This window comes from Peromyscus californicus, unplaced genomic scaffold, assembly GCF_007827085.1.
Source record: "Peromyscus californicus insignis strain IS unplaced genomic scaffold, ASM782708v3 Scaffold_5__1_contigs__length_169319896, whole genome shotgun sequence".
NCBI lineage: Eukaryota > Metazoa > Chordata > Mammalia > Rodentia > Cricetidae > Peromyscus > Peromyscus californicus.
The window spans coordinates 84,230,482-84,252,825 of record NW_026294573.1 but is presented as its reverse complement, the minus strand read 5'-3'; the positions used below and the strand labels follow the sequence as shown (position 1 = coordinate 84,252,825).

At 43.6% G+C, this 22,344-nt stretch overlaps 2 protein-coding genes across 7 annotated transcripts in view; one reads left to right on the top strand and one right to left on the bottom strand.

Annotated features, from left to right (window-relative positions):
* The window catches only part of Astn2 (astrotactin 2), a 947,200-nt gene that overhangs the window by 223,684 nt on the left and 701,172 nt on the right, over positions 1-22,344 (bottom strand). The gene's annotated exons all lie outside the window — the stretch shown is intronic.
* On the top strand, positions 10,036-21,628 carry Trim32 (tripartite motif containing 32). Of its 2 annotated transcripts, none has more exons than XM_052714951.1 (2): positions 10,036-10,128; positions 18,538-21,628. In XM_052714951.1, exon 2 carries the CDS (start codon positions 18,617-18,619, stop codon positions 20,582-20,584), a length of 1,968 nt encoding a protein of 655 aa, XP_052570911.1. In that variant the 5' UTR covers positions 10,036-10,128; positions 18,538-18,616; the 3' UTR covers positions 20,585-21,628. The 2 variants fall into 2 exon arrangements, with proteins under 2 accessions (XP_052570911.1, XP_052570912.1); XM_052714952.1 differs by having other exon boundaries at positions 10,039-10,128; positions 18,541-21,628.

Below are 22,344 nucleotides of genomic sequence, written 5' to 3'. Positions count from 1 at the left end.
AAAACACCTCTAAAAGGCTTACAATGTGTTTAAAATATATACAGGCTTGGAATAGAAAAGAGAAGTTATAGACAGTCATAAAAAAAGAAACATATAGTTTTAAAACAATACATTTCTTAAAAGAAATAAGTCACATAAAGATGGGGAATACACAGAGAATCTGGATCCTGCATGTCATTTTGTTGTCCTTGAAATTTTTGGCTGCTAAGAGACACTGGATTATAAAACCTTCTAGATTCAACCAACCCATACATTTTAAAATACCCTGACTTCAAAATTTAAGCCAAACGATGAATGCTACTCTGGGAGAGAGGCTATGCTTTTATTTCCACAGGAAATGAGAGGCTGTGGATTCATTTCAGGTTAAAGATGATCAGCTTTGATCCAGGAAGACACCCTGAAAATCCTGGCTACAAACATAAAAAAAATAAACCTAGAAGAACTACAAGACACATAACATATATTTTACCTGCTCATACATAAAACAAAAAAATCATCTTTGGCTGACTTATGTACAATACACAGTCTATAGCTGTATTAATGGAGATATGTATGTTACCTTTAAAAGTTTATGTATTTTCAGAGCAAGAGGACTAGACACCAATGAAAACAGATGGTCAAAGTGATCCAACATCCAGAACAGCTTCCAGGCTGCTGAATGAGATGATCCAGCCTCACAAAATACTACAGCCAAGACTTAACAAATATCCTGACTTTCTCAAGTTTCCCTCAAAGATTGCCAGTGCCCTTAATCAACAGGAATTAATCTAAAAAACTATGTCCACATTCCCAAAAAATAGATAATGGAAATTTATTATCATTTAAGGGGAATTAGTTATAAGTTGTTATTGGTAATGATTAAAAAAAGCACTAAAAGGAGATTAGATTTAGGGATCTCATTCTAAAAAGAAAAGTGGGGATATAGAAATGATATGATAATCCCCTATAAAATCAAATATAAAACCAGATAGCATACTTTGAACATATAATGGCATAGGATATACATTACCATTCCAAAAGGGAGGAAAGGGAGCACAATGAAATAATATTGGACCAAAACAAGACCAAAAACCAGCTGGGTAAACACCAAACTCTGCATCTCCATGTCTGATGTCAAAACAGTCTTCGAATCTCTAACTCCTTTCAGCTTTGTTGACTGCAACACACTTCTTTCTCTTGGCCTGGTTCCACTCCCAGTCAGCAGCCCTTCTTGGCCCCTATCCCATAACTCCAACATCTTGGAGTCTCCAAAGCAATCCAGGTTTCACCTCCACAGCTTCATGCAATGGCCTTGCTAAGCTTCCATGTAGGGACACCCCTGCCACAAACCTGGCCTCAGCAGCTTTCCTTAGTCAGAGATGGGGATTCCATGACCCCTTTCTTGTGTCCTTGACTCTGTAAAGCCAGAACCACATGACTGAAGCTGCCAAGTTCTGCTGGTTGTTGATTGCTGTTGCTACATTTTCATCAGCTTTCTGATTTCCATGGTTTCCTTCACTGCCTAAGCTTGGCTGCCCTGGAATTTGCTCTGTAGACCAGGCTGGCCTTGAACTCAGAGATCTGCATGCCTCTATGTCTTGTGTGTTAGAATAAAGGCCTGTACTACCAAGCCTGGACCTAACGTTTTCCTTAATTCCTTTTCACAAAATGAAATCTTTGCTGGGTGTGGTCTGTTCCTAGGTCACCACTGTAAGCATGGATGAAAAGGGATCCTGGCAGTCAGGAGCCAAGGAGCACCATAAAGTCACTCTTAATTACTGCAGCTACAGCCCTGCTCCAGGGAAGGGTTTCCCCAATACAACAGCTTTGCTCCAGCAGGGGAGGGCTTCCCCAGAGAAGTTGTTACATATAGTTCTGCTCTGACCTGCAGTTGTTACAGTTCTGCTCCACTCTGCTCCAGTGAGAGACTTACTTCTCTGCTCCACTCCATTCCAAAGAAAGGTCTCACCCAAACCTCATTCAAGAGATTTATTAGGAGGGAAGAATCCAGGAGGGTGGCTGCCTCTGTCAGGGTGGAAAAAAGCAGCAGCAAACTGACCTGGCTCAGGTTTTACATAGGGATTCTTAGGGGCAGAGTTTTTCCAGGGAGAAAATTTTCAGGGTGGGAACTGATCATATTTCAGTCCCCTTGAGTTTAGACAAGCTCAGTTTGGCTAGATTGGTTGGTTTCTGTTCAAGGATTGGTAGGTTTTTCCTGCTCAGGGGTTGATTGGTTTTGTGCTCTCTTGGTCAGGAGCAGATTTGGCTCTGGTTTCAGAGCCAAAGTGTGTTTCTTTCACTTTTTTTTATTTTGTACTAGCAAAGTCTAAATCCACCATGCAGCTTAATGTGCCACTTGTAGAGGCCTCATTCCCGCCAAACTGCAGGTCGAGCACGCACACCAGAAACCCACAAGTAGCTTAAACTGGCAGCTGCTGCTCATCTGAGATTGGGAACTGTTTTTAGCTCCGTTTTAGAATCTTTTTTCTCAGTTTTTAGGTGGAAACTCTTGCCCCACATTGGGCGCCATTTGTAGCTAAAGTTTTTCTGCCTGGCCCACAGTCAGGACAAATCTCTCTCAACCACCAGTCCCACAGCCGCTCAGACCCAACCAAGTAAACACAGAGACTTATATTGCTTACAAACTGTATGGCCATGGCAGGCTTCTTGCTAACTGTTCTTACAGCTTAAATTAATCCATTTCCATTAATCTATACCTTGCCACATGACTCGTGGCTTACCGGCATCTTCACATGCTGTTTGTCATCGTGGCGGCTGGCAGTGTCTCTCCCACTCAGCCTTCCACTTCCCAGCTTTATTCTCCTCCCTGTCCCGCCTACACTTCCTGCCTAGCCAATGGCCAATCAGTGTTTTATTTATTGACTAATTAGCAACACATTTGCCATACAGACCATCCCACAGCAAGTAGTAATATAAATTACAAATTCTTGGCCTGTAGCTCAGGCTTATTACTAACTAGCTCTTACACTTAAATTAATCCATAATTTTTATCTATGTTTAGCCACTTGTCTTGGTACCTTTTCACAATACAACATTCTCATCTTGTTTCCTCTGTATCTGCCTTGTGACAACTCCTGACCCTGCCCTTCCTTGTAGTAGTAAATTTCTCTGGTCCCACCCTGCCCACAGTCACTTATAAAATAATCACTCAGAGGCTTAATATTAATTACAAACTATATGGCCTATGGCTAAGAATTCTTGCTAGCTATGTCTTTCATTTTAAATTAACTCATTTTTATTAATCTATGTATTGCCATGTGGCCGTGGCATTACTGGTCTGCTGGCATCTTGCTGCTCCTTGGGTGGTGGCTAGGTGGCTCTTCTGCCTCTGCCTTTCTTCTCCCCGTCTCTCTTTTAGATTTCCTGCTTGGCTATAACCTGACTTACCATAGGTCAGAGCAGCTTCTTTATTAACCAATCACAGCAATACATATTCACAGCATAGTGAAAGACATTTTTATTATAAGAACATTAAACATTTGAACAACATCTGGTGTCTAACTTGTGGGGCACAAATTCATGAAAAAGCCACTTGCCTGTGGTCTTGTAGGCCCCAGCTCAAGCCTGAGCTGCATGTGGCCAGAGTCACCACCCCACTGGCTAAGTTTCTGTTGCAGCCTCTCTGTAGCAAACTCCCCAGGCTCAAGCTCCAAACACCCCAGAATCAGCTGCTTTCGCATGTTCCCCAGTGCAGAAAGCTGGATTCTTGGCTTCTTTCCTCTACTGGTGGGTTCTGGCTTTCCTTGGGCCCCCTCCTTGGGTTGCTACCACACCATCATCTGAATTGTCATTATCAGCAGATTTGGTGAGTCAATTAAGATTTCTTAAAGGGAGAAATTAGCTAAAAGAAAGTTTTTTCCCCACATTAAAAAATGGGAAACATTTTTACAGTGGAGAGTGTTTGGTCTCTGTTTGATAATATGATTAATGTTCTGAAAATAGAACAATTAAATGAGAGGATAATTAATGTTGATGGGATAGATGTAATGTCAATTTTAAATATTATTTGTTTGATCATTTTTGTTTTATCCTTAAAAAAGTTGGTTAATATAAGAGCCAAGATAAAAGTTTTAGAAAAACTTGTTAAAACCAATTATAGAGTTATTCAGACCCACACAGAAGAATCAATCTCAGCATTGCATTATATGGTTACAGAGAAACAGGCTAAGGTTTTCAAATAGCCAACCTTAATCTATCCAGTAACCTTACAGGAACTGCTAAATGCTCAAAGCTTTGTAAGAGCTGACTGGACTCCTGTGCAAATGTTAGGTTTGAGGAGATTCAAAGAAGCCATAGTGTCATATGGTATGCATTGCCTGTTTGTGAAGCAGATGTTAAACTCATTATCAACGTGTAGTAGAATTATCCCTAAAGACTGGAGAGTTTAGTTACAGCTGTTTTAGAAGCTGGTCCCCAATTACAATGGAGGATCTGGTGGCAAGATAAGGCTAAAACCATTGAACAATGAAGTAGAACTAGAAGTATGGAAATCTCTCAAGATCAACTTCTTAGAGAGGGAGATTATGCTAATGCAGAAAGGCAATCTCTATATGACGACCACATCCTAGCTTTATGCTGAGTGGCAGCCTTGAATGCTTGGGAAGAATTGAAGAAGTAGGAAAGAAAATTGAATCATTTATAAAAGTTATACAGGGCCCAAAAGAAACCTTCACTTATTTCTTACAAAGGCTGTCTTCAGCAGTAAATAGAATGATACCAAATTTAGAAGCTAGACAGATAATAATTGAATCTCTGGCTTTTGAAAATGCTAATGCACAATGCAAAAGAGTAATTAAGCCGTTAAAGGCAAAATCAGCACCCTTGGAGGAATGGGTCTGAGATACAATGAATATTGAATCTCATGATCATGATGATACTTGGATAGGAGAGGTAATTTCCAGAGGTTTGAAGAAAAATAGTAATGTCAGATGTTTCAAATGAGGTAAGCAAGGTCACACAAAAAGGGACTGTAAAGAGGGAGTTCCTAGAAACAATGTTTTTTCAAGGAATAATCCCAACAGGACAGAACTCCTTTCTGGATTATGCAGAAAGTGTGACAAAGGCAAACACTGGACTAATGAATATAAATCAGCAAGCAACAGACAAGGCAATCCTTTGCCTTTGCCATTGGAAAACTCTCTGAGGGAGTTGAAAATTAGATAGTTATAGTTTTCCTTGTTAACAAATTCAGAAAAGAAACTCACTAAAGAGGTGTAAAGTGTATAAGTTTGGAAGGCATCAAAAGAAAGTTTTGTATTGGTAATAAGTTACGATAGCAAGTAAATTAGGTACAACTTTTTTGACTCACCAAACAGGATAAATAATGGAGCATTTTCTGTGACTCTGTCAAATGTTAATGGACTAGACATTGTTAATGTAATTCTTGACTGTATATATTGTATATACTTATTGTACATAGTTTTTCTTATATTAGTTATAACCTTCTTTTATTATTTTAGACAGAAAAGGAGAAATGTGGTGATATATTGTGTACCCTAATAAAGCTTGCCTGAGGATCAGAGGACAGAGCCAGCAGCCACTAGATTAGACATAGAGGTCAGGCAGTGGTGGCACATACCTTTAATCCCAGTGCTGGGAAACATACACACTTTTAACCCCAGTAAGTGACATGGCTGGACAGAGAAAAGTATATAAGGTGTGAAAAGATAGGAAAAAGGCAGTTCAGCTGAGACCCTTTTGGGTAAGGACTCAGAGGCTTTCAGTCTGAGAATTTTTGGAAACAGGATTGGCTGAGGAGGTGGCCAGGTGAAATTGGCTGTGGCTTGCTCTGCTTCTCTGATCTTTCAGTTTTCACCCAATATCAGGCTCCAAGTTTTTTTTTTTAATTAATAACACCATTTAAGATTTGAATATCACTTCCTCTTTCCAGCATTTTTAGTTTGGTTGCCCAGCGTATATTTCCTGCCTGGATACTGACCAATCAACATTTTATTTAACCAGTTCAATTGACAACTCTTTACTGTGTACAAGAGGATTTGTTCCACAGTACAGTACCATTATCTTCCATGTTTCTACTACTATGGCCAGTTAAGCCCCTGCTGTGGAATAATGCTTTTGTACACTGGTTTAATAAAATACTGATTGGCCAGTAGCCAGGCAGGATGTATAGGCAGGATAAGCAGACAAGGGAATTCTTTGAAGAGGAAGACTGAGTCAGGAGATGCCAGCCCACCTTGCAGGGAGCAGCATGTAATGGCACACAGGTAAAGCCATGGAACATGTAGCAACATATAGATTAACATAAATGGGCTGAGTTTAAGTGTAAGAGATAGTCAGTAGTCAGCCTGAGCTAATGGCCAAGCAGTTTTAATTAATATAAGCCTCAGTGTGTTTACTTGGGTCTGAGTGGCTACGGATTGGGTAGGACACAGATAAACTTTAGCTACAAGCCTCACTTAAAGCTTTTCTCATACAAACTCCCAAAGTCCACATTCCTACAAACAAAAACATGGTCAGGCCTATCACAGCAATACTCCAGTACCTGGTACTAACTTCTGTCTTATAGTTTCTATTACTATGAATAGACACATGATCATGGTGACTCCTATAAAGGAAAATATTTAATTGGGCCTGGCTTAGAGATCAAAGGTTTAGTCCATTGCTGTGGGATGGTCTGTATGTCAAGTGTGTTGCTGATTGGTCAATAAATAAATCACTAATTGGCCATTGGCTAGGCAGGAAGTATAGGTGGGACAAGGAGGAGAATAAAGCTGGGAAGTAGAAGGCTGAGTCAGAGACACTGCCAGCCGATGACAAACAGCATGTGAAGATGTTGGTAAGCCACGAGCCATGTGGCAAGGTATAGATTAATAGAAATGGATTAATTTAAGCTGTAAGAACAGTTAGCAAGAAGCCTGCCATGGCCATACAGTTTGTAAGCAATATAAGTCTCTGTGTTTACTTGGTTGGGTCTGAGCGGCTGTGGGACTGGTGGTTGAGAGAGATTTGTCCTGACTGTGGGCCAGGCAGGAAAACTCTAGCTACAGTCCATTATCATTATAGCTGGAAACATAGCAGCATGCAGACAGTCATGGTCCTGGAGAGATAGTTGAGCATTCTATATTTTGATATGCAGGCAGCAGCAGGAGACTATATACCACACTGGGTGTAGCTTGAGCACATGAGATCTCAAAACCTGGCCCCACAGTGACACACTTCCTCCAACAAGGTCACACCTACTCCAACAAGGCCATACTTTCTAATAATGCCACACTCTATGGGTCAAGCTTTCTAACCCATGAGTCTATGGTGGTCATACCTATTTAAACCACCACAGCTGTTGATTGTAGTTTTTAGAAAACAGAATACTAATTCTTACCCCCTTGTTCTAGAATTGAATTTAATTCAGAAACCATTTGACAGTAGCTCTCCCATGTTTTCTACCTACAACACAGTGAGTCGAAGTAACCTAGGACCCTTTTCAGAAGGCTTCCCTACCTGTCTAGAGGAAGATACCACAGCAAGCCTCTGATGTGACAGAAGTACAGAACAAAGAGAAATAGTGTTCTTTGCTGGTGATGCTGCTCAGAATGGCTCCAGATAGAGGAAAGCAATCCCCATGTGGTCATAGTCAAGTCTGTGGCAATTCCTTGATTTAGCACTGTAATTTCTCATCAGCTCTTTTTAATATTCTGAACAATGCTTTCTTAACAAAATAGAAAAAAATAGAAAGATAGCTCCTTTTATAAAATGGAGGTTGTTTATGGAGGGTGGTTTAGAGCATTTCATGGACCTGATAGACCTAGTTTTGGACTCTAGCTCTATGCTTCCAGGAGGTAAATTTAACATGCTATATAGTTCCTGTATATACCTACCGTATCATTGAAAGGCTCAGTTATGATGTGTGTGTGTCTATGAAGTGCTCAGAAAATGTCCAACTCTTACTAGTTTTATGCCACTGGGTCCTTTTGCAGCTACAATAGCCCTGGGTCAGACAAGGACGTGATTTTCCTAAAGTCACATGTCTGAGTCTGGCTCATTTACTCTGAAAATCTTATATGCTAGACACTGTGCTAACAGATGTGGCTGTAAGCAGACAATGTCCTTCGGGGATTTTGCAGCTCACTGGTGAAGGTGACAGAAAAATAGGCAAATGGATAACTAAAGTCCAATCTTTGGTCCTCTTAATAGCCATTTATTACCAACCTCTGAATCTGACCTAAAATCCTTGTGACTATGAAGTAAAACTGTTGGAATGTATTATTAAACTTAGCAGACCACTAGTTTCCACTAATTCTAAAAGAATGTTATAACATCTGGAAAACATAAAAGAGTTTCCCTAGCGTGCTGCAGCTTGTCTATCTGATATCCCCCACAATGCATTTGGTAAGCGTGCTGACTTAGGACCCTTTTGTTCTGTGAATATAAATGTACATAAGCCTCTTGTACAGTGGGGTGTGCTATTTTGGACAACAGGAATCTGTGTTTGCAGAGCATATTACTCACATTTGACTCAATTCTTTTGGGAGCAAAAACCGTACAGAAATGCAACGTTCAATCATCTTTCCTCTCCTGATATTTGACATGCAGAGACCTGGGACAACAGAGCTAGCTGTATGACAGGTTGTCAAAACTATTTACAACTTTGTTCCTGTTTTGTTTATTTGAGACAGGGATCGTGGTGTGGCCTGTAGCTCACTATGTATCTGTAAGTTTTTTGTCAACTTGACACAAATTTAGACACATCCAAGATGAGGGAACCTCAACAGAGAAAAGACTTCCTTCCATCAGATTGGCCTGTGGACAGGTTTGTGGGGCATTTTCTTGACTGATGGTTGCTATGAGCTGTGGCACCCCTAGACAGGTGGTCCTGGGATATAAGAAAGGTAGCTAACTACAAGCTTGGTGAACAAGCCAGTGAACAGCATTCTTTTTATCTCTGCCTCAGTTCCTGCCTCCAAGTCCCTGGCCTTCTTGAGTTTCTGCCTTGACTTCCTCCAATGATGGACTGGGATCAGGATGTGTAAACCAAATAAACCCTGTCCTCTCTAAGTTGCTTTTGGCCATGGTCATTATCACAGCAGTAGATAGCAAACTAGAACAATACAGGCTGCCTTTAAACTGTCAGTTTTCCTTGCTCATTCTCCCAAGTGCTAGGATGTCAAGTATGTAGCACTATGCCCAGTTTATTCTAATTTTTTCAAAAAAAAAAAGCTACTGTTAATAAAGTGTGAATTATTCATAACCTCACTCAATCATCACAACAACCCTTGACTTTACTTTGAGATAAAGAAACAGACAAAAAGATAAAACAAGGGTAAGTATGCTTCTGAAGGGTGGATTGAAATCCAGGTTCTGAAAGGTTGCTTTGGCGTTTAACCCTTAGGCTTCACTTTCCTTATCTCAGAGTTGTTCCGAGGATTGGGCTAAACCGGTAAAGTGCTTAGCTGTAGTTAGTCAGAAAGTGCTCAGAGATATTACTGTTTTTGTTTATTGCCTTATCACTGTGCAGGGGGCACACAGCTGGGTGGAATTTTAAATTTGAAAACATAATATTTCAGATTTCTTCAGATTCCTAACTAGTAATGTGTGTTCACATTCAGGAGCAGGTATTACCTGTCCCCAGATTATCTTCAGGACCCAGGAGGTCCTGGCTCCTCAGTGGGCCACAAAAACCTCTCACCTGACAAGGTTCAATGCAGGAAAACCTCCTTCTTAAACGTAGTGTGTTCAGTGACTAGGGTGAGGGATGTGTCACAGGCAGAAATATCTAGCCCCAGGACCAGCTCTTTGAAAGGAGCGTGTTTGTCTTCCCAAGTTGAGGTACAAAGGGGCGTTTCTGCAAGGCGCTCGGACTTTCTGTAGGCTACTACTGGGAGATCAGCATTGACTGACGGGGTTTAGACTCCGACACAGGGCAGAAAACTGACTCACACGCTGCGGTGGCCTAGGTTTCCAGAGTCACCCCTATCGCTTCAGCTGGGCCGCGAGCGCTGGGCCTGCAGGCCTACAAACCCCAGCATGCCCCGGGAAGGCGGGGCACGGTGACGGACAGGCCGTCCTGCGAATTGGCGGCCGACGTGGGAAGTGCGCGCTGGCGCATGCGCGAAGGGCGGCGGGCGGGTGGGCTGGCAGCGGTGGACTCGCGTCGGAGCCGCGGGCGGTCAGGTAGGGGGAGGGAAGGAGGGTCTGCGAACAGGGACTGTGGTGGGTCGCGGGGCTCCAAGACTGGATGGCAGGATTTGGGGACTGGATCGGAGTGGCAGGACTGGTGGGGGAGGGACGGGCTCGGGAGCGATTCGGCGGGGCTGAGATGCAGCTGGGGGAGGGGAGCAAAGGGGCTGAGGAGATTTGCAGTTGCAGCATCTCGGGAGGTATGAGGTAATGTGGGGGCCGTGCGGAGAGACGGTGTGAAGCATGTGGGAGATGGGGGGATCTGAAGTCCCTGGAGGGATCTGGCTGCAGAATATCAGAAATAGAAAGGAATTTGGGAGGCATGGATGAGATAGGTTGGGGGTTGGTGGGCAGAATCTCAGGGGCTTTGAGGAGATCGGTGGAATGGGAGCAAAATCTGAGATCAGAACAGCCAGGGTCTTGGAAAATCCTGATTGCTGAAGAGAAAGGGATTTCTGTAGTAGAATCTGGGAGAGATTTGAGGGGTGAGTTCCCAGGGGAATCAGTATCCAGTTAGCAAATCGCAGCAAGGGCTTGAAGGCAACACGTGAGGCAGGGCGGGGGTGGGGGTGGGGGGTGTTGCACAGTGCAAGATGGGGAAATGCAGATGAGGGCTCAGATTGAGGGAGGGCAGAAATCTGAGGTACAGGGTTGGAGTTTGGAGCTGGCATACAGGAGTAATAGATGTGGAAATTTGAAAATAGATCGAATAAAGGATATATCCGAGCGATGTGGGACACAAAAGTAATTGGCGAGTTGCAAGGTTGCAACATACAGTCTAGAAGGTTGAATTCTAGATTTGGGATTTAGGGTTGGGAATGGGGTTTATTGAGGATTGAATGGTGGGGAATGAGTGTTGTAACTAGATTGTAGTTTGTGAATTGGTTCTTTGACTCCTAAAGGAATATTTGTTTCTTTGTTCATTTGTTTTTGGTCTCTGCATAATTGAACCAAGAGGGTGTTCTGGAGACCCAGGGACCTGAAAATAATATATAAATGAACCGTGTATGAATGGATGGAATTTAGGAGAATGCAGGGCTTTGGGAATAAAGTCACGAGTCTTGAGAGATCCTGAAGGAGAGTTTGACATTCTCCGAAGGGCAGTCTTCCTCTTAACTAACTGAAGGCCCTTTTAGCCTGAGGCAGGCATAACCCTCTCACTAACTCTCTCTGATCAGCTCAATCTACCCCCTGCAGACCCAACATTATAGGCCTGGGGGAAGAAGAGAGGGAGTGGGGGCAATGAAGCAGGAAACCCCCTAAATTCTTCTGCTACCTGTCCCTTTCACTGTACCCCCAAGCTGTGAGAGAGATGCTTAAGCCCTCCAATGTATTGAGCCAAAATGATCTTAAACCTGACTTTCTCTTATAGAAGCTCAGTAATAGCTCAGAGGCAGTGCTTCTGTGAATGAAGTGCTATTAGTGCTGGGAGAGAAACAAAACAATGGTAGGGGAGCAAGGGGGAGCCCCACATGTGCTGAGTATTTAGCCTGTGTCACACACAGTCTAAAGCCATGGTTCTCAGCCAGGGGTGATTTTGTTCTGCCAGGAAACATTTAACAGGGCCTAGATGAAGACACTGTCAGTTGTCACAGTTGAGGGGGTGTGGGAGCTATTGGTTTCTAGATAACAACCCCACCAGTAAATCGTGTCTAGCCCAAAATGCAAATCTTGCCAAAATGGAGGGAACGTGACTTCAGTGTCAGATATTCTGGGTTCAAATCCTGGCTTTCTCTTCCTGCTTTGTAATCTTTTTAAAGAGTTACTTGACCTCTCAGTGCACTAGCTCTTCAGGGACCTCCATCCTAAGATAGTTGTGAGGGCTCAGTGAATAAAGGAGGGTGCATACTGTCTGGTGCCCAGTAAGTACTCAGGATTTACTGCGGTAGGAAATTCTGTATGTACTTGCTTCTCTATATAGTCGTCTAAATATGCTTTTCTATGTCCAGTGTTACACATGAAACTAAGGCTTAGGAGGTCACTTGTCCAAGGCCACGTAACTAAGAATGGCGGAAGTAAACACATGTAGATAGCCACCACAGTATGTTCCCTCCTTCCTTGCTTCTTTGCTACAGCCTGCTTTGTCTTCCCTTTTCAGCCATTTCTAATGAAAAGGAGGATTGCCCAGTAATCTAAAGCAGAGTGATTCTTGATCAGGAGACGCCCTGGACTTTGTTCTTGGTTTGCTGTTAGACCAGAACCAGTGGAGAGAGAATGGAAAGAGCTTGAGGTTAGGTGGATGAGGTATAAGGAGCTCCAAGCTGAGAGAAGGAGGCCACTACGAGCTTGACAGAATCCCTCAGTGGGGCCTCAGGCTGAGGGCAGTCCTAGACTGGGAGAGTAGCTCCTGCTCTGAATGGCCTCTTTTGTGTGTCTTGTCTCTGGAATAGAAGAGTAGCATTGCCTTTATCAACTCCAAACCTAGCTACAACATTACTGAAGTCAGCTTTAAAAAAAAAAATTAGACTGGAGTTGAGGGCAGAAGACTTAGCTGGAATATCAGCACACATTGCTTAGGAAAATAGCTGGTAGGGATTGAGTTACCCTTGGAATCAGCTATTTTACTGCTTGCTTGTTGGTGGTCCAGCATGTGTCAACCTCTGTCTAAAAACACAGTCAGCTATGTTGAGTACTGATTAAAGTACATTCTCTCAGTAAAGCTTCCTAGTTGTCTTGTTGACAGTCCAAATGTTATTCCTTATTCTGTAGTCAGAAAGTTAAAAAGTTAAGTGCCATATCCTAAACCACAGAGCAGATGGTTAATCTGGCATGTAAACTCAGTTGTGTTTGACTCCTGACTTCCATGATACTCGTTTGAGAGATCTTCTGACTGTGAAGGGCCCTGTCCCTGTGTCCAGAAGTCACAGTGGGCAAGGCTGCTGAAGTGCCCTCTCTTGTGTATACAGGTGTGTTACCTTTGAGAGACTCCTTCCACTGTGCCTTTCTGATAGAACAGCACAATTTAAAAGTCATTCCTGGATGCATTTCCCAACCTCTTACTTAGTCTGATTTTGCCTGGAGGGAATAATAGTCTGGTCATCTATGGAAGTAGATCATGTTTTGAGTGAATGTAGGTTTTTTTTTTTTTTTTCTTGTGCCAGAGTGTTCACATGTGGGCATGCGAGGTGCTGCTCTACTGCATAGCTCCATGGGAGAACCTAGACAGGTTCCTTTGTTCTGAGTGTTACTTAGGACGTGGAATAACCCATCCTTCACACGTTTAAGAGAATACATGTGATGTGCAGAAAGTGCCTGCCACTTGTTACTCCTTGTTTGCTAAACGTTAGGCACGATCTTAGCTATCTGCAGGCATCTTAAGCACACACCCTCAATCTAAAGTTCACAGGCTTGTCTCCACCACCAGAGCTAGGGGAGTAGCAGGTGGTAACCTCACGTGCTGGAAATCTGCTTTGTTAGTGAATGGCCTTTGTGGCATTGAGACAGTTTCACATTTAGTTAGAACTGGGTTGAAGTGCATAAGGAGTAAATGCAGCTTGAGTGCTGCCCTGAAAGGAAGTGGTAAGCCTAAAAAACAAAACAAAACAAAAAACCCACAAACCACATGAGTGTATTAACCATGGAATGTCCTTTGTGTCTAGTTTTTAGATAAAAATTTCACATCTGTTTCTAAAAATTATGTCTCTGGCTCCACCCATAAGGCTAGACTAGTAGCAGTTGCTCAGTAAAGATCTACTTCATTAATTGCTTAAAGTTCTCCATTTTAGCTCATGGAACTCATAAACTCCCAAGGAAAAAAGTGGGCTGTGGGGAATAAAGGTACCTAAAGCATACCATTGGATAGAGACTCAAGCACTGACTGAAGATTTCATACCTTGGCTCTGCTCTTAAGTTTCTCTTCTGAGATCAGGTAGCAATCTCCCAGAAGACTGAGTTTGAGTGATTCAAAGGTATGTCTGATACCTTATGAAAGGTGACTGTTTATTTCGTATACAAGCTGGGTAGTGACTACGGCAGGCAGTAGCTACTGCTGTTACTGCTCCTGCTAATAATAATAAACGCTATTCTACACAGTGAATTCTGTGCCTAGCTTGGTGCTGTCCTTACCCTGTGAGAAGGTATCACTGTGAAAGGCCATTTCATAGATAAGTGAGAAGTTGGGTAACTTGTCCAAATCTCCACTGTAGGTGGTAGAGCCAGAATGCCCAAGTCCTGCATGCACTTTCTTAATCTGTACTGTTCACTTCCTGCCCATGCCCCTTTATCCTAGTTCTGCCCTGTGATGTGTGAATAGTTAATTTCCCTCTCTTGGTCTCAGTTTCCTTATTTGTATTGCTCTGAGATCACTACTCACTCTGCTACGTGTGGAAAGGGGCTCCAGCAGTTTATATATTAATCAGAAGTTGTGATTTCCTTTACTCATTAGTTCCTAGCCTGGGTGACTCCATTCTCAATCAAATCCTTTCCAAGCTGACCAGTCCTTTTATTAATCTTTATATGCCTTTGCTATCTGTGAAATGGACAGTTTTTCATTCAGAATATAGATTATAAACTGAATTATTTGTTAGTACAAGCAATGGGTATGATTCTTAATGTTCTTGGTTGCTAACACAATTATGTTAAATAGTTATTGTCATCAGTTATTAAAGTCATTGCTTGCCTATCAATTACCAGAAAAGTATCTATATGTATTATCCCTAGTAGTCCTCGTGGTATATATAGATAAATAAGGTTAAAGAATTTGTTAGGCCAGAATGATTGAATAACTTGCCAGGCATGGAGAAATTAAGTAACTTGCCAGGCCTGGAGAGGTTAGCTATTTGCCCCACATTCTGTAAGTGATGGTGTTAAAATTCTGTCTAGTTCTGTTTGACTTCAAGGTTTATGTTATCTGTTTCCTCTTTGTTCTTTCTACTGCCTGGCTACCTAGTTCATGGACAGGCAAAACTTAGGAGTGTCAAGAGAGGATAAGGCTGTCTTAGATCTGGGAGAACAATACAGCTTTACACGATACATTATCTAGAGTCAACGAGATGTGCTGGGATCAGTATGGGATGTACAGTGTAAATCATTATGCTGAGGGGGTAAGGGGAAAAGGTAAATTGAGGTTGCATAAAGTGGAAGGGCACGACTTGGGGGTACAGAGTGAACAATGGGAAGTGTGTTCAAGGGGTTGTGGAGGCAGCCAAGGTTGTAAATAGTGTATTGACTTTACAGATTTTTATGGCTGGCTGGAGGTGGGCAGCACACCTAAAGGCTGGGCCTAATGAGGCAGTTCCTTTCACTTGAATAGTCTTTTCAGGGAAGCTGAAGTCAAATTGAGCTTTCATGTGATTCATTCTTACTAGTGGTCAGACAGGCCCTTCTGGGGGAGAGGCTGGGTCTGCCTGACCTCTGGTCCTGCTGCAGGCTCACTGAAAGCTGTGTTCTGTGATGGTGGTGGGAATAGAAGTAGTGGTTCTGGCATTTTTGACATTTAAGCTTCTCCAGATCCAGAAGCTTCCGGGCATGGATTTTTGACATCTTTTTGGAGAACCTGGAGATGCTGTGGACTGGAGAAATAGTTTGTGGTTGGATGTGAGCATAGTCAGTTCACTTCATAAAGCTGATAGCTTACACGGGCAGGAAGCTTTTGAATCGAAAGAGATAGTATAATATTCCAAAAATCTGGGGAAAGAATTTGCTGGTATTTTTACAAATTGGCAGACTTGTTTAGCAAGCTGGTGTGCAATGCCAGCTCCAGGAAGAACAGATGTCCCTGCACAATGTAAGGTAACACACTTGGGATCCAAACACCAAATGTTGCCCTCAGTCTGTTGTCCCAGATGACAGGAGACAGAAAAAAACTCCTGCTTAGGATTGAGAGGCTTGCATGGATCCTGAGTCAGGGCTTCTGTTGGTGTCTCTGTGGTACTGCCCCAGGCCCACGGCATTTGAGGATTCAGCAGTCACAGTTGGTGCTGTCCACAGGAGACCATTTAAAGTTCATGCTACCCGTAATTTGTTCTTTTGTCAGGGCATAGATTTAGTTGTAGTGGGTTGCAAAGCAAGATTGTGGGGCTGGGTGCCTCAGCTAATAAATTGATTTAACCCACCCTGTGTTGGCTGAATCTCAGAGCCAGATGATTGTTCCTTTTTCAAGGAAAAAAGTGTATGTTTTAAAGGCAGTGTATCCTCGAGTACAAGCAAGAGCATTCATTAATAAGTATTGCATGACATTTTTTTTAAAGCTTAGAAGTAATGTTGGGTTAAAAAATAAGTAAAGGTATCTGTTCTAGAAAGTCCTACCATGTTTCAGCTCAGACGTTTGAGCCAGTTTTTCTAAACTTCAGTTTTCTCATTGGTAAAACAGGACATTAAAAAATCTTACCCTCACATCACATTGCCACAATGAGGATTAAGTGAGAATAATGGGCAACACTGTGTAGCATGTAGTAGGTCCTAGGATACCAGAGCAATTACCAAGATAGAGAGGGACTTCCTAGAGGTAAACTTGATGTTAGGCAAATGTTGCATCTGCTGCAAAATATTTACTTTAATGGGTATGTTTTCGTTAACTGCTCCTTCCCATATACCTGGAGTAAATTGATGATATGGATGGGGCTTTCCTTACCTAGCTGCTTGTCTGGGAAACCAAGCTAATCCCATACTGCCTCCTCCTCCTTAATGGCTGACTGCCTGTCATAAGACTGCACATAAGATTTGCACCTAAGAAAGACTTATTTATCCATGTGCCTTACCTTGCTGGATATACTCATTCTTATTCTAGGTATAAGTCAACAATGGCATAAGGCTGCAGAGTCTACTTCATAAGCATTATGTCTGCAGAAGAGTAGGGGTGACATGGATGGTACTCAAGTCAGAAATGAGCTGTTTTGCTAAGGAACCACTGCTTTTTAAATCATCTGGGCTCGAGTGCTTGGCCATCTTTTGCTCTTTGCTACTTCCCACCATAAACCCATTAGTTTTCACATCTTACTGATTATACCTCTGCAGTATTGCCCAACTGTGTCTGCATTTCTACCTGCCCCCTAGTTCACTTACCTCTTTATAACTTCTAAACTGGTTTCTTTGATCACCACCACCACCCCAATACACACAGGCCTTTTCAATTTTAAACATATCAGTTCCTCGCTGCAAAGCACTTGGCCCAGCATACCCTTCCCAATGAATTTCCTATTTTCCTTTCATAAGAAAGCCAACTTTGAAGCCTGAATATCTCTAATCATCCTGAAATTACCCCTCCATGCATTTTCATGGTGCCCCATATATTCTCCTACAGTTTTAACATAAGGCTAAGAGATAACCAGAGTTCACATAGGGCCTTCCTGGTGCAGAGGTAAATATCATTGGCACTCATGGTAGTGTGTTGTTTCATCGGATCCTTCCGTGAACCCAGTAAAGGATGTGCTGCTTCCATTCTACAGGTGCAGAAAATGAAATAGAGAGAGATCAAGTGGTCTCTGTTCTCATCCCAATCTTCAGAAGTTAGTGTTTGCCATCTGCTTTGTCGGCTTGGTTAAGGCTATGCCCTCTGCCTGCTGCTTTGTTCTCCCATCTCATTTCTCTGTTCTTCCGGGCCCAGATACGTGCTACAGTCTCTCTAAAACTCAATTTTCCTTTAAGTAAGAATGAGTCTCCTGCAGTATCTGTCAGATTGAGTCTGCCTTGATTCCTAACTTACATATCTTGTCTCTCTAAAGTAGGGCAGGATGTGTATGCTGAAACTCAGTGTCTTGTATAGTATATGATGCCTAGGCTGCAGTGGGTGGCTAGGAGGGAAGATAAACAAATGAAAAAGATGTGGCATCCTTATCTGATGTTTTGCAGATCAGTTGTTAGGGTTAGTCATCAAAATTTTCTATTTCTCTGGTTGATTCATTGGCCCCCAAACATCAGACACCATAAACTCATTGACAGAATAAAAAGGCTTCCACACCAAACTCACACAGTATTCTTTGCTTAAAATACCTTTCCATCTCCTTGCCTCGTAGCTTTCAAGACTTAATCTTACAAGTAGCAGCTCTTGTGAGCAACCTTGCTCAGTTGACAGCTTCCATGACTGCCCACTGTATCCCCCTGAAATGGTGTGGACCTTCATGTGACTTTCTCTGCGGGGCAGGGTTGTTCTCTGCTTTTCTGCTGTATGTCATATTACTTAACCCTTTCAGTAACCATATAAGATAGATGCTGTCGTTTCTGTTTTGTAGATAGGGAAACTGACCTTTCGGGGTTTTGGCTCCTCCCTGAATTCACCCATACATAAGGTTTCATCTTTTTGTCCCTGTGTGTCACCATTGCCTGAGACATAATGACCGCAATAAAACATTTGTTAAATAAGTAAATGATGAAGTGGATGATTATGGCTCTAGGCTAGTTGTTTCTAGATAGGATTAACTTATATGGGCAGTGGACAAATGAATAATGGTTTCTTTTTCTCTTTAGCAGGAATTTGACACTGGGGCATGAATATTAAGCTGTTGAGCTCCGGGCTGTGTTAGCAGGAACCTTTGCAGGAAGAGCAATGGCTGCCGCTGCTGCAGCTTCTCACCTGAACCTGGATGCCCTCCGGGAAGTGCTGGAATGCCCCATCTGCATGGAGTCCTTCACTGAAGAGCAGCTGCGGCCCAAGCTGCTGCACTGTGGCCATACTATCTGCCGCCAGTGTCTGGAGAAGCTCCTGGCCAGTAGCATCAATGGCGTCCGCTGTCCCTTTTGCAGCAAGATTACTCGCATCACCAGCCTGACCCAGCTGACAGACAACCTGACCGTGCTGAAGATCATCGACACAGCTGGCCTCAGTGAGGCCGTAGGGCTGCTCATGTGCCGAGCTTGTGGCCGGCGGCTGCCTCGACAGTTCTGCAGAAGCTGTGGTTTGGTGCTGTGTGAACCCTGCCGGGAGGCAGATCACCAACCTCCTGGCCACTGTACACTCCCTGTCAAGGAGGCAGCTGAGGAACGGCGGAGGGACTTCGGGGAGAAGTTGACGCGCCTGAGGGAACTTATGGGAGAGCTGCAGAGGCGGAAGGTGGCCTTGGAGGGTGTCTCCAGGGACCTTCAGGCAAGATATAAGGCTGTTCTTCAAGAGTATGGCCACGAAGAGCGCAGGGTCCAGGAAGAGCTAGCCCGCTCCCGGAAGTTCTTCACAGGTTCTTTGGCTGAGGTTGAGAAGTCCAACAGTCAAGTGGTAGAGGAACAGAGCTACCTACTCAACATTGCAGAGGTGCAGGCCGTGTCTCGCTGTGACTACTTTCTAGCCAAGATCAAGCAGGCTGATGTAGCACTACTGGAGGAGACAGCAGATGAGGAGGAGCCAGAGCTCACTGCCAACCTACCCCGGGAGCTTACCCTGCAAGATGTGGAGCTCCTTAAAGTAGGGCACGTTGGTCCTCTTCAAATCGGGCAGGCTGTGAAGAAGCCCCGGACAGTTAACATGGATGATTCCTGGGCAGTGGAGGAGGCAGCCGCGTCTGCTGCCTCAGCCTCTGTTACCTTTAGAGAAATGGACATGAGCCCCGAGGAAGTGGTTCCCAGCCCCAGGGCTTCACCTGCGAAACAGCGGAGCTCTGAGGCAACCTCCAGTATCCAGCAGTGTCTCTTTCTCAAGAAGATGGGGGCTAAAGGCAGCACGCCAGGTATGTTCAATCTTCCAGTCAGTCTCTACGTGACCAGTCAGAGTGAGGTGCTGGTTGCTGACCGGGGCAACTATCGTATCCAGGTGTTCAACCGCAAAGGCTTTTTGAAGGAGATCCGCCGCAGCCCCAGCGGCATTGACAGCTTCGTGCTCAGCTTCCTCGGAGCTGACTTGCCCAATCTCACTCCTCTTTCAGTAGCCATGAACTGCCATGGGCTGATTGGTGTGACTGACAGCTATGACAACTCCCTTAAAGTCTATACCTTGGATGGCCACTGTGTGGCCTGTCACAGGAGCCAACTGAGCAAACCATGGGGCATCACAGCCTTACCATCTGGCCAGTTTGTGGTTACTGACGTGGAAGGTGGGAAGCTTTGGTGTTTCACTGTGGACCGAGGAGCAGGAGTCGTCAAATACAGCTGCCTCTGCAGTGCTGTGAGGCCCAAATTTGTCACCTGTGATGCTGAAGGCACAGTCTATTTCACCCAAGGCTTGGGTCTCAATGTGGAAAACCGACAGAATGAACACCACCTGGAAGGAGGCTTCTCCATCGGCTCTGTGGGCCCCGATGGGCAGCTGGGCCGGCAGATCAGCCACTTCTTCTCCGAAAATGAGGATTTCCGCTGCATCGCTGGCATGTGTGTGGATGCTCGGGGTGACCTCATTGTGGCTGATAGCAGCCGCAAGGAAATTCTCCATTTTCCCAAGGGTGGAGGCTACAGCGTCCTTATTCGAGAGGGTCTTACCTGTCCGGTGGGCATCGCCCTCACACCTAAGGGGCAGCTGCTGGTCTTGGACTGTTGGGATCACTGCGTCAAGATCTACAGCTACCATCTGAGAAGATACTCCACCCCTTAAAGATGAGAAACACCAATTTCTTCTTTCCCCAAAACGAGTTTCCTTCCCTTTCCGTCCCTGGTTGTTGGTGGTACTGTAGAGTAGACGTGGCCCATGTCCTGATTCTAGCCAGATTGCTCTAGAATTGTAGAAGCTCTAGTTTTCAGTGCTTTTATGTTATTCCCCTCTCCCCACTCCCCCTTTCCCTCCCTCCTAAATTTAGACCTTTAACAGGTACCTTATCCCAAATAGGATAGATGATGCTGTTAGCAGAAGTTGCTTAGAAGTTAGACCCTTCCAAGGCTTTAGTAGACAGAGCCACTTCAGCCCTCTGCCCTTTGTGTTTGAACTTTGTATTGGTATTGAATCATCATTGATCTTTCTCCTTTGGACTCTGATCTCCCTAATCTACCGTTTCCTTCCTATTATAATGTGTTTCATTTGTGATACTTCAACTCTGGCTGCATTCTGTGTGCATGCTCCAGTGGGATCTGCTCCACCCTTCAGTGATATTATATCTCTGTAGCATGGTGTCTCTTTTGATCACCTTTACCAGTGTGAGACTGAATCATTAAGTGCCACCAAAGGTGACACACGGCCCCTTTGAGAAGCAGGACCTCTTGGCTGGAGGATTTCTGTCACCATGGATTGTCTTTTTATTGCAGATGTGCCAGAAGATGGTTTGACCCTAGTTAGATGGTGTTGAAAACTTCAGTCTAGAAATCGCTTGCCTTATAAAGGAGTTCATAGGTTAGAACTATGCCATAGCCAAGGCAGATGGGAACATACAAGCAGATGCTGACATATCCAGCAAATTTGGGATTTTTTTTTCTACGTCTCAAAACATTTCATACTCTTTCCACTGACCTGTGCTAAGAGTTACCAGAAGAATTGTATAACATGGGCTTCGACCACCAAAGTGGGAAGGTTGATGCATCCATTTTCATTACTAATGAACAAACTATTGGGTAACACTGTATTTTCTTCAAGTGAGTGCATACTGTTTGACTGTTTGAGATTTATCTCTGTGCTAGTAAACATTAAACTAATTGATAGCTTTCTTCATCACTAGTGTTCATTTCTTAATTAAATACAGGGTTGGGGAAAGCAGAGGGTTGTATTATGCCATTGTGTTCTTTGACAGCATAGCATTTTACTTAGTTCAAAATGCAGCCCAAAATACCATTATGTAAAGATAAACAGATCCCCACTCCCACATGGATTTGAACAGAATCAGCCTAGCATCTCCAGCACCCTTTTCAAAACTAAGCCTCCCCCATATGCCTGTTGTAAAAATTGTAGTATGTAAAGCTAGGCATGTGTGTTTCAGACTACAAGTGAGAATGTGTGATGATATTTCACAGGCTTCCACATCTGCTAAGCAACATGCCTCGATCTTAGTTCAGGAGTGATTACAAGCCAAAGAGCCACACTTCTGCTTTCCTAGAAACAAGCTTGCTAAACTGAGTGACCCCAAATTGTTTATTGGTGGTACTGTCAGAGGGTGAGTAAAGAAATAGTGTGAACTAGCTTTTCTTGCTTTCAATTAGGGAAAGCTCCATGTCTTTTTTTGTTTTAATTGTTTTTCAAGACAGGGTTTCTCTGTGTAGCTTTGGTGCCTGTCCTGGATCTCACTCTGTAGACCAGGCTGGCCTCGAACTCACAGAGATCTGCCTGCCTCTGCTTCCCAAGCACTGGGATTAAAGGCATGCGCCACCACCACTCAGCTGAGAAAGCTCCATATCTTGATGATGAAATTGTATCTGATATTCCATAATAAT